Source organism: Borostomias antarcticus (assembly GCF_949987555.1).
Source record: "Borostomias antarcticus genome assembly, chromosome: 33".
Taxonomy (NCBI): Eukaryota; Metazoa; Chordata; class Actinopteri; order Stomiiformes; family Stomiidae; genus Borostomias; species Borostomias antarcticus.
Window position 1 is genome coordinate 4,769,810 of NC_140266.1, and position 12,500 is coordinate 4,782,309.

At 53.5% G+C, this 12,500-nt stretch overlaps 2 protein-coding genes across 2 annotated transcripts in view; both read right to left on the minus strand.

The window, feature by feature from the left end:
• celsr2 (cadherin, EGF LAG seven-pass G-type receptor 2) overlaps nucleotides 1-9,222 on the minus strand; it is a gene marked incomplete at its 5' end in the record, with an annotated part of 12,308 nt that extends 3,086 nt beyond the window's left edge. The window contains one exon of the mRNA XM_084460754.1: nucleotides 5,661-9,222. Within this exon, the coding sequence (XP_084316880.1) occupies nucleotides 5,661-9,222 (3,562 nt within the window). The remainder of the gene's footprint in view (nucleotides 1-5,660) is intronic.
• A 1,961-nt stretch (nucleotides 9,223-11,183) lies between these two features.
• Nucleotides 11,184-12,500, minus strand: part of capzb (capping actin protein of muscle Z-line subunit beta) — a 14,915-nt gene continuing 13,598 nt past the window's right edge. Inside the window, exon 9 of the mRNA XM_084460660.1 lies at nucleotides 11,184-11,912. Within this exon, the coding sequence (XP_084316786.1) occupies nucleotides 11,825-11,912 (88 nt within the window). The 3' untranslated portion in view covers nucleotides 11,184-11,824. The remainder of the gene's footprint in view (nucleotides 11,913-12,500) is intronic.

Genomic DNA, 12,500 nt, shown 5'->3' on the forward strand with positions numbered 1-12,500 from the left:
AGGGAGAGAGAGAGAGAGGGAGAGAGAGAGAGAGAGAGAGAACAACAGTCAAAGGGGGGGGGGCTTGAAAGGGGGAGGGGTTGAAGGGGTTAGAGCTGCGGACACATGGAGAGGAAGGAGAGAGCGAGATGGAGGAGGACAGAGGGAGATGGAGGGATGGGAGAGGGAGGAGAGAGAGAGGAGGACAGAGGGAGATGGAGGGATGAGAGAGGGAGGGATGAAGGAGAGAGAGAGGAGGACAGGGAGATGGAGGGATGAAGGAGAGAGAGAGGACAGAGGGAGATGGAGGAGTGAAGGAGAGAGGGAGGAGGACAGATGATGAAGGTGAGAGGTGTTAGAGGAGCAGAGACAGGGGTCTACTACCACATTCCAAGAGGGGCGGAGAGGGTGACTAACCCTCCTTAGAGGGGGGAGAGAGAGAGAGAGAGAGAGAGAGAGATAGAGGGAGGGAGAGAGGGAGAGGGAGAGGGAGAGAGAGAGGGAGGGAGGGACAGAGAGAGAGAGAAGGGCCCATTACAGAGAGCCACTCAACTCTAACATACACAGACAGGTACACACATCTAAACACGCACTCTTTATACTTTACGGCCAGACCATCAACCAATCACACGCCACGGAGAAGAAGCACAGGGCACAACACGCCAGGTCAAGAGGGTGTCTATAAAACCCTGTGTTTGTCTCTCTCTCTCTCCCTCTCTCTCTCTCTCTCTCCCTCTCTCTCTCTCTCTCTCTCTCTCTCCCTCTCTGTGAGCCAAGGGGAAGAGAGACTCTCTCCAGGACGAGGGAGACGAGTCTGAAGCAGCCTAGCCCAGGTCTAGAGCAGCGTAGCCCAGCCCAGACCGTAACACCGTCCGCTCGCCCGGGGGCTGAGGAGAGCGGCCTCTTCCTCCCCTCCAATCAAATCCCATCTCTGCTCCGTTATGAGACGCAAGGATGGTGACAGAGGGAGAATGGAGGCCTGTAGGACTGGCCTGCTGCCTGGGTGTGTGTGTGTGTGTGTGTGTGTGTGTGTGTGTGTGTGTGTGTGTGTGTGTGTGTGTGTGACTGTGTTGGGGGTCGGGTCTGTTGTGGCGAACTGTCACACATTCATCAGATTTGAATATGAAATTTGAATATTCAAAAGAAGACGTCTAACCGTTAACAGATGGGGTTTGTGATGAAGACGAGCTGTTTAGTGATGAAGACCATCTTAAAGGAAACACGACACATTCAGCTGGGTCACATGGTCTGACACAGTTACTGCCCGTGAGTGGAGGTCAGTTAAGATTTGAAAGAGAGCAATTATCACAAATTAATCACCCCAGATTAGGTGGGTCCCTCTCTGACTGACCCTGTACTCGCCATGACGGAGGCAGGGTCACTGTGGTCGGCAGCGTCGCGGGGAGTTGACCAACCGTAGTATCCAGGACGACGGAGAGGTCAGAGTTCACGACTCGTCAGAGACCCCCTGTTGGCTACAGGCCTGCTGAAGATGTTCCCCGTGACAGAACCCACAGAACCCACAGAACCCACAGAACCCACAGCCCCCCAGAGGAGAGAACACTCGACTCGCTAACATGTCCTGCAGTACGACGAGGGGCCAATCAGGCTGCCGTTATGAGTGGAGGGGGAGGGGCTTGACCGTTTCACCGCCCTACTGGTGCGTTTGAGCTGGGTGGGCGGAGTCGAAAGCTGCGTCAAAACAACAAAGACATCACTCAATTTCATCCGACTGTAACTGTGTTTGAAGGATAAGATGAAAGTCATACAATCCACACCATCAAATGCAAATCCACTCTCTCTCTCTCACACACACACACACACACACACACACACACACACACACACACACACACACACACACACACACACACACACACACACTACATTATGCAGGCTCACGCCCGCAGTAGATCAGCTCAGCACTGTGTCAACTCTGGAGCCACGGATCCCAGATTCAGTCACATCTAAACTAATCCCACCGAAGACGCCAACCCTGCCCGGCGACAGCGTGAGCAGAATCCTCATCATGACCCAGGGCCTTCTGGGATAGCGCCTGCTCCATCCCGCTCCTGGACTGGAGGTGGACGACACCAACAATCCCACCAAACTGTAATGAGACGGATTTATAATCCTAATCTGAGCAGCCGCTGTTAATCCCAGGATTTGTAGTCCTGCTCTAATCCAGCCCGTTAGCAAGGTGTCCTCCTCCATCACACCTCTGGTTACCGGCAGGCCCAATACCCTGGACCCCGCCCAATACCCCGGACCCCACCTAATACCCCACCAATACCCAGGTCCCCGCCCAATAGCCCACCCAATACCCAGGACTGTCTCTTAACGCTGCTATACTCAACCTTTCGGAGGACCTGCAGTCCAGAGGAACGCAGGAGACACACGGCAGCCATCTTGCGAACACGTAGTTAAAAGCAAATAAACCGTGACTTTATTTGGTCTTCTCTCAGGCTGGAAGATTATTACTGTAAAAAACAAGAGAGAGAGAGAGAGAGAGAGAGAGAGAGAGAGAGAGAGGCCCAATCTGAGCTAAACACAGATCCTGATGAGCTGAGGGGATATTAGCGCTAGCTAGAGGGGATATTAGCTGAGGGGATATTAGCGCTAAGGAGATATGAGCTGAGGGGATATTAGCGCTCTCTCAATCAGTCAAACTCTTATCAGGAATCCATCCTAATTCATCCATCATGAGGGTCTTGGGAGCGGGGAGGACCAGACAGGGAGGACGGGTCTCCCTCGGGGGCCGAGGCTTGTTAAATTGGGGTCAACAGCCGATATGAGCCAACCACTCCCCTCCGCCTTCGTTCCCCCTCTCTCCTCTTCTCTCCTCCTCTCTCCCTCTCTCTCCCCCTCTCTCATTCACTCACTCCCCCTCCTCTCTCTCTCTCTCACTCACTCACTCCCATTGTTTCTGGCTCCATACAGCAGCTCTGCATTTACTAGTGGAGTCCATCTGACACCCACGACGTTACCTCCCTCCCTCGCTCCCTCCCTCTCTCCCTCCCTCCCTTCTTCTCCCTCCCTCCCTCCCTCGCTCCCTCCCTCCATTACCCCTCCTTCCATCTCTCTCTTTCTCTCCCCCTCTCCCTCCCTCCCTCCTCCTTCCATCTCTCTCTTTCTCTCCCCCTCTCCCTCCCTCCCTCCTCCTTCCATCTCTCCCTCCCTCCCTCCCTCCCTCTCCCTCCCGTAGTGCTGCTGACACACACACCCCAGCAGGTGCAGGCCGAGTGGAGAAGGAGAGCTTCTAATTGGTCCTCAGAAGAGTCACAGCTGTTGCCCCCAGCCAGGCCCTAGTGTGATCTCCTGGTCCCTCAGAATCCAGCGCTCGCCATGGTCTCCCAGAGAGACCGACCGCCATGGTCTCCCAGAGAGACCGACCGCCATGGTCTCCCAGAGAGACCGACCGCCATCTCCTCTGTCGTCAGGGGACTCCTCTCCCCTAAGGAGCCTCGAGGGAGACCAGGCCGCCAAAACCACCCAGGAAAACAAAGCAAGCAGTAATGATTACCCAGAACACCACACATAGATTACCCAGAACACCACACATATGGTAGAGTATACCTGCTCTCAGTCACAACTCCAGCGCTATGCTGCCCACATCCAAGACACGCTTAAAATAGGAACGCTTGTTATACAATTCAAATATATCCCCGGATTATATGTCCCTCAAATATAAAATATATACTCCCAAACATTCACTACCGATTCAGCAAAGGCAAAAGTCCATGTAGGAAACTTTCCACTTGACTTGTCAAACTTCTTTTTAAACCAGACATATTCTCCGTGGGTTTCTTATCTTGGTGAGACGCGGCGTGTCACGGTGAGACGGCGCCGGTGCTGGTTGGGTTTTAATTAGAGGCTCGGTCACAGAGGGGGAGGGGCTACGGTGACTCACACCGTCACAAACCAGCTCCCACTGAAGGGCCACAAATCTCCCAGGAGCAATTCACGTTCAGGCACATTTTTGGAGCTAATAAAAACGCTCTGTAATTTGTACTGACAGGAGAAATTAGAAGACAGCAGAGCAGAATCAATTAAAGAAACATGGGTTAGGTTAGGGTTAGGTTAGGTTTAGGTTAGGGTTAGGTTTAGGTTAGGGTTAGGGTTCAGTTAAGAGAGTTGAAACACTGGTTCTCAAACTGAATGGCTCTCTATCCTTCCCCAGATTAATTAAGCAAAACATTTTTTCTTGTTACTTAATTACCTATAAATCAATGCAGAATTTGATAATACAAAAAAACGATAGAGGGAAATGAATCCTGGTTTAATCCATAAAAACAGACCGTAATTGATTTAAATCCTTCATACAAGCACAAAATGGAGATATGGGGCAATTATGGGGCAATTATGGGGAGTGATCAGTCAGCTGACTGTGCGTCTCCCTCTGGACCAGTTCATCCAGCCACGGACACGCTCAGATAAACAGCTATTTAAATTCATGAAAACAGACAGACTGATCTAAATCAGTGTGTGAGGAAGCATTCTTGCTAATGGCTTGACAAACACAGAGAACATGATGAGCGATCACAGAGCACAATGCAACACTAGCCAGCCAACAGATACAGGATGTGACACTAGCCAGCCAGCAGAGATACAGGATGTAAGACTAGCCAGCCAACAGAGATACAGGATGTAACACTAGCCAGCCAACAGAGATACAGGATGTAAGACTAGCCAGCCAGAAGAGATACAGGATGTAAGACTAGCCAGTCAACAGAGATACAGGATGCAAGACTAGCCAGCCAATAGAGATACAGGATGTAAGACTAGCCAGCCAACAGAGATACAGGATGTAAGACTAGCCAGCCAACAGAGATACAGGATGTAAGACTAGCCAGCCAACAGAGATACAGGATGTAAGACTAGCCAGCCAGCAGAGATACAGGATGTAAGACTAGCCAGCCAACAGAGATACAGGATGTAACACTAGCCAGCCAACAGAGATACAGGATGTAACACTAGCCAGCCAACAGATACAGGATGTAAGACTAGCCAGCCAACAGAGATAGAGGATGTAACACTAGCCAGCCAGCAGAGATACAGGATGTAAGACTAGCCAGCCAGCAGAGATACAGGATGTAAGACTAGCCAGCCAACAGAGGTACAGGATGTAAGACTAGCCAGCCAACAGAGATACAGGATGTAAGACTAGCCAGCCAACAGAGATACAGGATGTAACACTAGCCAGCCAGCAGAGATACAGGATGTAAGACTAGCCAGCCAACAGAGATACAGGATGTAACACTAGCCAGCCAACAGAGATACAGGATGTAAGACTAGCCAGCCAACAGAGATACAGGATGTAAGACTAGCCAGCCAACAGAGATACAGGATGTGTGGCTGACATGCTTCTCTCTCCAGAGCGCCCGAGAGTGACTGGTCCCTCGGAAATATTCAACTAGAAATATTTCACTTGTCAAAGATCATGCGCCGACTGCTAATCTCTAACACGAGTAATTCAATATTGAAGGTGGAATAATGAAATAGTGTGAATAGTTAAATAAATAAACGATCATGAGTATCATGTTATTGTAACCTGCTACTTGGTAGTTATGTGTTCCAGAACGTGAATGAAAAGGGAGAGGTAACCTACATCCCGAACCACAATAATGGACATTGGATTCCCGGTAGACAGCGGGTCTGAGATGAGAAGGTGGTTCTCTCACCTGATACTGAGATCCTCATGGAGGCCTCCAGCGGTCTGTTGTTGTCCAGGTCCTGGCTGAGGCGGATCTCCCCCGTGCTCTGGTTCAGGAGCACCAGGTTCAGCTCATTCCCGGCCTCGAAGCTGTAGTGCAGCTGGTCCGAGACGTCGGGGTCGTGGGCGGGGATGCGTCCGATCACGCCGGTCGGGAAGCTGCTGGACTTGTCGGTGACGTAGTTGTTGAAGATGATCTGGAAGTTCTTGAGCACCGGCACGTTGTCGTTCTGGTCGACCAGCTTGATGTGAATGGTGGCTCGGCTGACCAGCGGCGCCGAGGTGGCCTGGACCACGATGATGTACTCCGACTGTGTCTCGTAGTCCAGATCCGTCAGAGCGGTCAGCTCTCCAGAGAAGATGTCCAGCTGGAAGACTTCCGGAATGTTCCCCTCCACGATCTGGTACATGATCTGGGCGTTGCTCCCCTCGTCTGGGTCGGACGCTGATATGTGAGCGACCACCATGCCGATGGGGCTGTTCTCCTCCACCATGATGTCAAACTCGTCCTTCTCAAACACAGGAGGGTTGTCGTTCACGTCCAGGATGGTCACCTGGATGTCCACGGAGGTTTTGAGGGCGGGAACTCCCTTGTCCACAGCGTAGGCCTGCAGGTTGTACATGGGCATGTTCTCCCGGTCCAGGCGCCGCAGTGTGCGCACGATGCCCGACGTGGACTCGATGATGAAGTCTCCGTCCCCGTCTTCTCCGCCCTGGAAGGTGTAGAAGACGCGGCCGTTGAGGCCGGAGTCCCTGTCGGTGGCGGAGACCTGGACCACGCTGGTGAACACCGGCACGTCCTCCATCACCGAGCCCAGGTAGTGGTCTCTCAGGAATCGCGGGGAGTTGTCGTTCACGTCGTTGACCAGGATCTCCAGGTAGGTGGTGTCTGACTTCTGTGGGATGCCGTTGTCCCTGGCTGTGATGGCGAGCGTGTAGGAGACCTGATCCTCGTAGTCCAGCTCCATCTGGGTGGTGACGGCGCCGGTGTCGGAGTCGATGTTGAACTGGGGGATGCTGTCGTCCATGAAGTAGTCGATCTGGGCGTTCTCGCCGGTGTCTTCGTCCGTGGCGCTGATCACCACCACGGTGGTTCCCACGGGCCGGTCCTCGTTGATGTTGACGGTGTAGTGGGAGCTCTGGAACACGGGCCTGTGGGTGTTGGCGTCCGTGACGTTGACGTACACCTTGGTGGTGTCCAACCTGGTGCCGTCGGACGCGGCGACGGTCAGGACGTACTGGCGCTCCAGTTTGTAGTCCAGCGGCAGCGCCAGGGTGATGAGGCCTCCTCCGCTCTGGCTGGTGATGGAGAAGCGGTTCCTGGTGTTCCCGCTGGAGATCTGGTAGGTCACCACGCTGTTGATGTCCTGGTCCACGGCGGACACGGTCACCACGCTGGTCCCCACCACGGCGTCCTCGTTGAGGCGCATGTAGTACGCCTTCTGGGTGAACTCCGGGTTGTTGTCGTTGACGTCCAGGATGGTCATGCTGACGCTAGCTGAGGAGGACATGACCGGGCGGCCGTGGTCGCGGGCCTCCACGCCGAAGTTATAGAAGTCCACGCTCTCTCGGTCCAGCTCGGCCGCCACCACGATCCAGCCGGTGCTGTTGTTGATGGCGAAGGGGAAGTGGGGCGTGATGTCCGTCAGGTGGTACTCCAGGCGGGAGTTGTCTCCGGAGTCGGCGTCCACCGCCTGGATGTGGATGATGGAGTATCCCACCGGAACGTTCTCCAGCACGGTGGCCTGGAACGGGGTGCTGACGAAAATGGGGGCGTTGTCGTTGACGTCCAGCACCTGCACCGTGACCAGGCCGCTGATGTTGGAGAGCGGCGGGCGGCCGCCATCTTGGGCGCGGATGCGCAGCGTGTACTCCTTGTTGGCCTCGTAGTCCAGCTGGCTCACCAGGTCCATCTTCCCCGTCTGGGCGTCGATGTAGAACTGGCCCCTGGTGTTCCCGCTCATGATGCTGAAGTGGACCATGGCGTTGCTCCCGCGGTCCTGATCCGTGGCGGTCACCTGCAGGATCTCTGTGTTGGGCGTGGCGTCCTCCGGCACCTGGACCACGTAGCGCTTCTCGCTGAACTGCGGCGTGTTGTCGTTGTCGTCCTCGACGACGATGTGGACCGTCGCCGTGGCGCTGCGGGGGCCGGGGTCACGACCCTGGTCGTTGGCCTCGACCAGCAGCATGTAGGCGTCCACCGCCTCCCGGTCCACCAGGCCTTTGGTGCGGATGACCCCGGACCGGGAGTCGATCTCAAACACGTCGCGGGAGCCGTTGCCGTTGAGGACGCGGTAGAGGATGTTCCCGTTGACCGGGGCGTCCCCGTCCGTGGCCCTGACGGTCAGCACCTCGTAGCCGATCTCCAGGTTCTCCCTGACGCTTTCCTTGTAGTCCTGCTGCTCAAACACCGGGTTGTGGTCATTGGTGTCGCTGACCGTGATGGTGAGGGTGGCCATGGCGGTGCGACGGGGGGTTCCGTGGTCGACTGCGGTCACGCGGAACACGTGGGTGTCCTTGGTCTCTCTGTCCAGTATCTCCACGGTAGAGACGCCTCCGCCGGCTGGGTCCACCGCAAACAGGTTGTTGGACCGGCTATCGAAAAGGGCCTCGATGAAATACTCCAGTCTCCCTGCCTCTCCCTCGTCCTGGTCCACGGCTTTCAGAACAACAACGAGAGTTCCAGCCGGCTGGTTCTCTGGCACTGCGACCTGGTACATGGGGGGCTGGAACTGGGGGCTACTGTTGGGGCTCCGTTTTCTCCTGCTCACGATGCCTGACTCGGACCGGGCAGCTCGCTCTAGGAGCTTTCCCAAGTGGCCCTGGCCAAAGGAGCCCTGACCTATTCGCCAATGGACAGAGACGCTGTTGACTTTGGCCTCCTTCCCATTTCTCGTGAACTGGTTACAGTGCAAGTCCAGCTCTAGGAGTGAGTCCCGCTTCCAGCACAGCGTTTGGGACACGAACAGCTCCGCCTCGGAGAAGTAAAACTCGGGGCTCCTCGTCACTTTGCAGTGCGTGTCCCTGGGGGTCACGGAACCCGGTAAGAGGTCCCACACTCGGAACAGTGCAGTACCAGCCTCGTGGCATTCTGCTCGGTGACTTTGAGGATTCAACAAACTGATGATCTCTAAATCCCATTGAGATTTCCTTTTATGTTTATGTGAGCAATTCCCGCCGTGAACATGCACATCATACTGGTGTGTGAGAAGGTGCCTGGACCGTGGTGAGACATTGATCGCGCAGTCCACAACAGTGTAGATTGTGAAGGGGTTGGAGCGGAGCGCGGCACAATTGATTTTGTCCGAAATTAACACAATACCCGCCTCCACATCAGTTTCGATGAAGGTCTTGGAGAATTTGGGAGTGATTACCTGATCCAAAGTGCAGGATCCGCTCTGTTCCACACTGGATATCACCGTGCCCGGATCCGCATCCTCACGGATGTGAACACTGAAGCAATCCGACGGCGAAATTAGTTTTAACCACCCGAAAACAATAAACAACAGATCCCACTTACTGACGGGCATTGCTCCGCGGTAGTGTTCACCCGGTTTGAAAGTAATTACGGCCTCCTTCCCTTAAACTTTCCGTCTAGCAGTCATTCCCTGTTGTATCCGCGTGTCCATGCCTTCACCGCACCACGGAGGTTCATCCAATTTAATTTGGAGAGAAAGCGCAGTCACCTTCCCAGAGCTGCTCACATAATAAACACCTCCGCTGCTCGCATGAATGGATGAATGTAAAGATGGCTCCTTACTACCGCTGCGCGGTGCGGCTTCTCATTATAATAAACCTGTTTCAGTGTATGCAAGCCAGCGAGTGAGAAACAGCGTGTGTGTGTGTGAGAGGGGGGGGGCTATGGATGTGTGTGTGTGTGAGAGGGGGGGGGCTATGGCTGTGTGTGTGTGTGTGAGAGAGAGAGGGGGGGGGGGCTATGGCTGTGTGTGTGTGTGTGAGAGAGGGGGGGGGGGCTATGGCTGTGTGTGTGTGTGTGAGAGGGGGGGGGGGGGGCTATGGCTGTGTGTGTGTGTGAGAGGGGGGGGGGCTATGGCTGTGTGTGTGTGTGTGTGTGAGAGGGGAGGGGCTATGGCTGTGTGTGTGTGTGTGAGAGGGGGGGGGGGGGCTATGGCTGTGTGTGTGTGTGAGGGGGGGGGCTATGGCTGGGTGTGTGTGAGGGGGGGGGGGGGGGGGCAAAGGGGCAGTCCTCACAGAGACCACTGAACTGAGAAACAACAGATGAGGGCCCATTATTTCTGGGTCCCCCCAGGAAAAACACATTTGTTTCTACCCAAGATGCTGTAAATGATCCGGTTTCAGTTACAACATGAAAACGCCATGACATTTCAGGATGCTCTAAACCTCACCCACTAAAACACACTTCACAAACAGACCATGTTCACCCTCCAGGCGGAAAGTTTACTATTCCACCTACATGTCCACACAAAGGTCCTGTTCGGTTACCTCACTGTGGTCAAGTTACACTATCGTGTGTTCTTAACAATTGTGTATCAGATTGAATGGCGCAAAGACAATTAAAAACAAGGTGCTCCCTGTTCCATTTAGACACGATGTTTTAGGGTTTCGTCTGATTCTGATGCCAAAAAAGACAAGATATCTGTCCAAAGTGAGCATGCCAAGTTTACTGACATTATACCACAGGTGCCTCTCCCTGACCAATAAACACGCTTATTTGAGTAATTTCGTTTAGAGTTACACACGTTATGTTGTGTCACAGAAGAGTAGCTTAGTATTTATTATTGTAGGTAAATGCAAAACCTTAATTCTTGTGAAAGTGACAACGAGAAAGACAAATATAGCGTCTTCACACTGAAGCGGAACCTGGATGATGACCCAGATCAGCGAGGCGTTGCTGCCCCCTGCTGGTGACTAAGCATTACTACAGACACTGGTTTCCAAACAAGACAGCTTTAGAAAAACAATCCACATTGAGAAGTCGAGCTTTTTACTGTTTTTATTGTTGCTGGAGGCTCTAATACAATATGAATCATAAGCTTTACAAAATAAAAACAAAAAACAAAATACAACAAAAGACCTCCCCCCCTCCCCAAAAACATAAGCTTCCGGCAAGACAAAGAGACTAACGGTGACCCCCAACAAAGACCATAGTAACAGGGAGGGAGAGATATCTAAACACAGAGGGAGGGGACAGACGTTGTCATGTTATACACAGTGTGAGGAGGGGGCTCAATGACATGGGTATACACAGTGAGTTGAAGAGTCCGTCCCCACGTTAGATCAGTCTACACCTCCATCCCCCCGGCCCCCCCGCCCACCCCGCCCCCCACACACACTCCCCAGAGCAGGACGAGACCCTGCTGACCCATCCTTATAATACAAACCCCAGGGGGCCACGCTCCACCTCCCCAGACCGCCCCAGACCCCCCCAGACCGCCCCTGACCGCCCCAGACCGCCCCAGACCGCCCCAGACCGCCCCAGACCGCCCCAGACCACCCCAGACCGCCCCTGACCGCCCCATCACCCGGGAGAAACAGCTACACAGCCACAGCTATAGTTCAGATACAGAGATATCAGGTTGTGCTCCTGACGTATTTAGACAGAAAGGGTGCAAGAAAGAAACCAGGTTGGTGTGTAAATAGTGACTATTTGATAGCCCGGCCAAGCCCAGCAGTCCAGTCCAGTCGTCCCCCGGCGTCCCCTCAGACGGGACCAGAACTCGTCCTCTGGACCGGCTGTGAGAGCGCTAGGGATTATAAACATGGCCGTCACACTGGAAGATTACTGTTAACCATCATAATACTATCATTATATTCCCAGGAGAGTCAGAGGGAGAGAGCGAGCGACGGGGGCTGAAGGCTTCATAGACACAGAGGCCTCAAAAACAATGCGTGGAAAATAAACAAGAAACAAAAAAACAAATAAAAAGCTTTTTCTCCTTTTTCTGTGTTTTCCCCCCCGACACAAAATGAACGAGAGTGCAGCACTAGAACAGGGACACGGGGATGGAGAGAGAGAGAGAGAGAGAGAGAGAGAGAGGAACAGAAAAAAATGACAGAGGTGAGGTGGAGTGAGAGAGAGAGAGTGAGAGAGAGTGAGTGACAGACGGACAGAGAGAGAGAGAGAGACAGAAAAAAAGGACAACAGCGTCTCTAGCTTTGCTGTTTGCGTTTGAGCGCCTCCATCAGGTCGTTCTTCAGAGCCTCCTGCTTCGACTTGTCGGCCAGCGTCTGAACACTCCTGCCAGAGAGACACAGACAGGAAGTCAGTGTTTGGAGACAGGAAGTCAGTGTTTGGAGAGACAGGAAGTCAGCGTTTGGAGAGACAGGAAGTCAGCGTTTGGAGAGACAGGAAGTCAGCGTTTGGAGAGACAGGAAGTCAGCGTTTGGAGAGACAGGAAGTCAGCGTTTGGAGAGACAGGAAGTCAGTGTTTGGAGACAGGAAGTCAGTGTTTGGAGAGACAGGAAGTCAGTTTGGAGAGACAGGAAGTCAGCGTTTGGAGAAACAGGAAGTCAGCGTTTGGAGAAACAGGAAGTCAGCGTTTGGAGAGACAGGAAGTCAGTGTTTGGAGAGACAGGAAGTCAGCGTTTGGAGAGACAGGAAGTCAGCGTTTGGAGAGACAGGAAGTCAGCGTTTGGAGAGACAGGAAGTCAGCGTTTGGAGAGACAGGAAGTCAGCGTTTGGAGAGACAGGAAGTCAGTGTTTGGAGAGACAGGAAGTCAGTGTTTGGAGACAGGAAGTCAGTGTTTGGAGAGACAGGAAGTCAGCGTTTGGAGAAACAGGAAGTCAGCGTTTGGAGAAACAGGAAGTCAGCGTTTGGAGAGACAG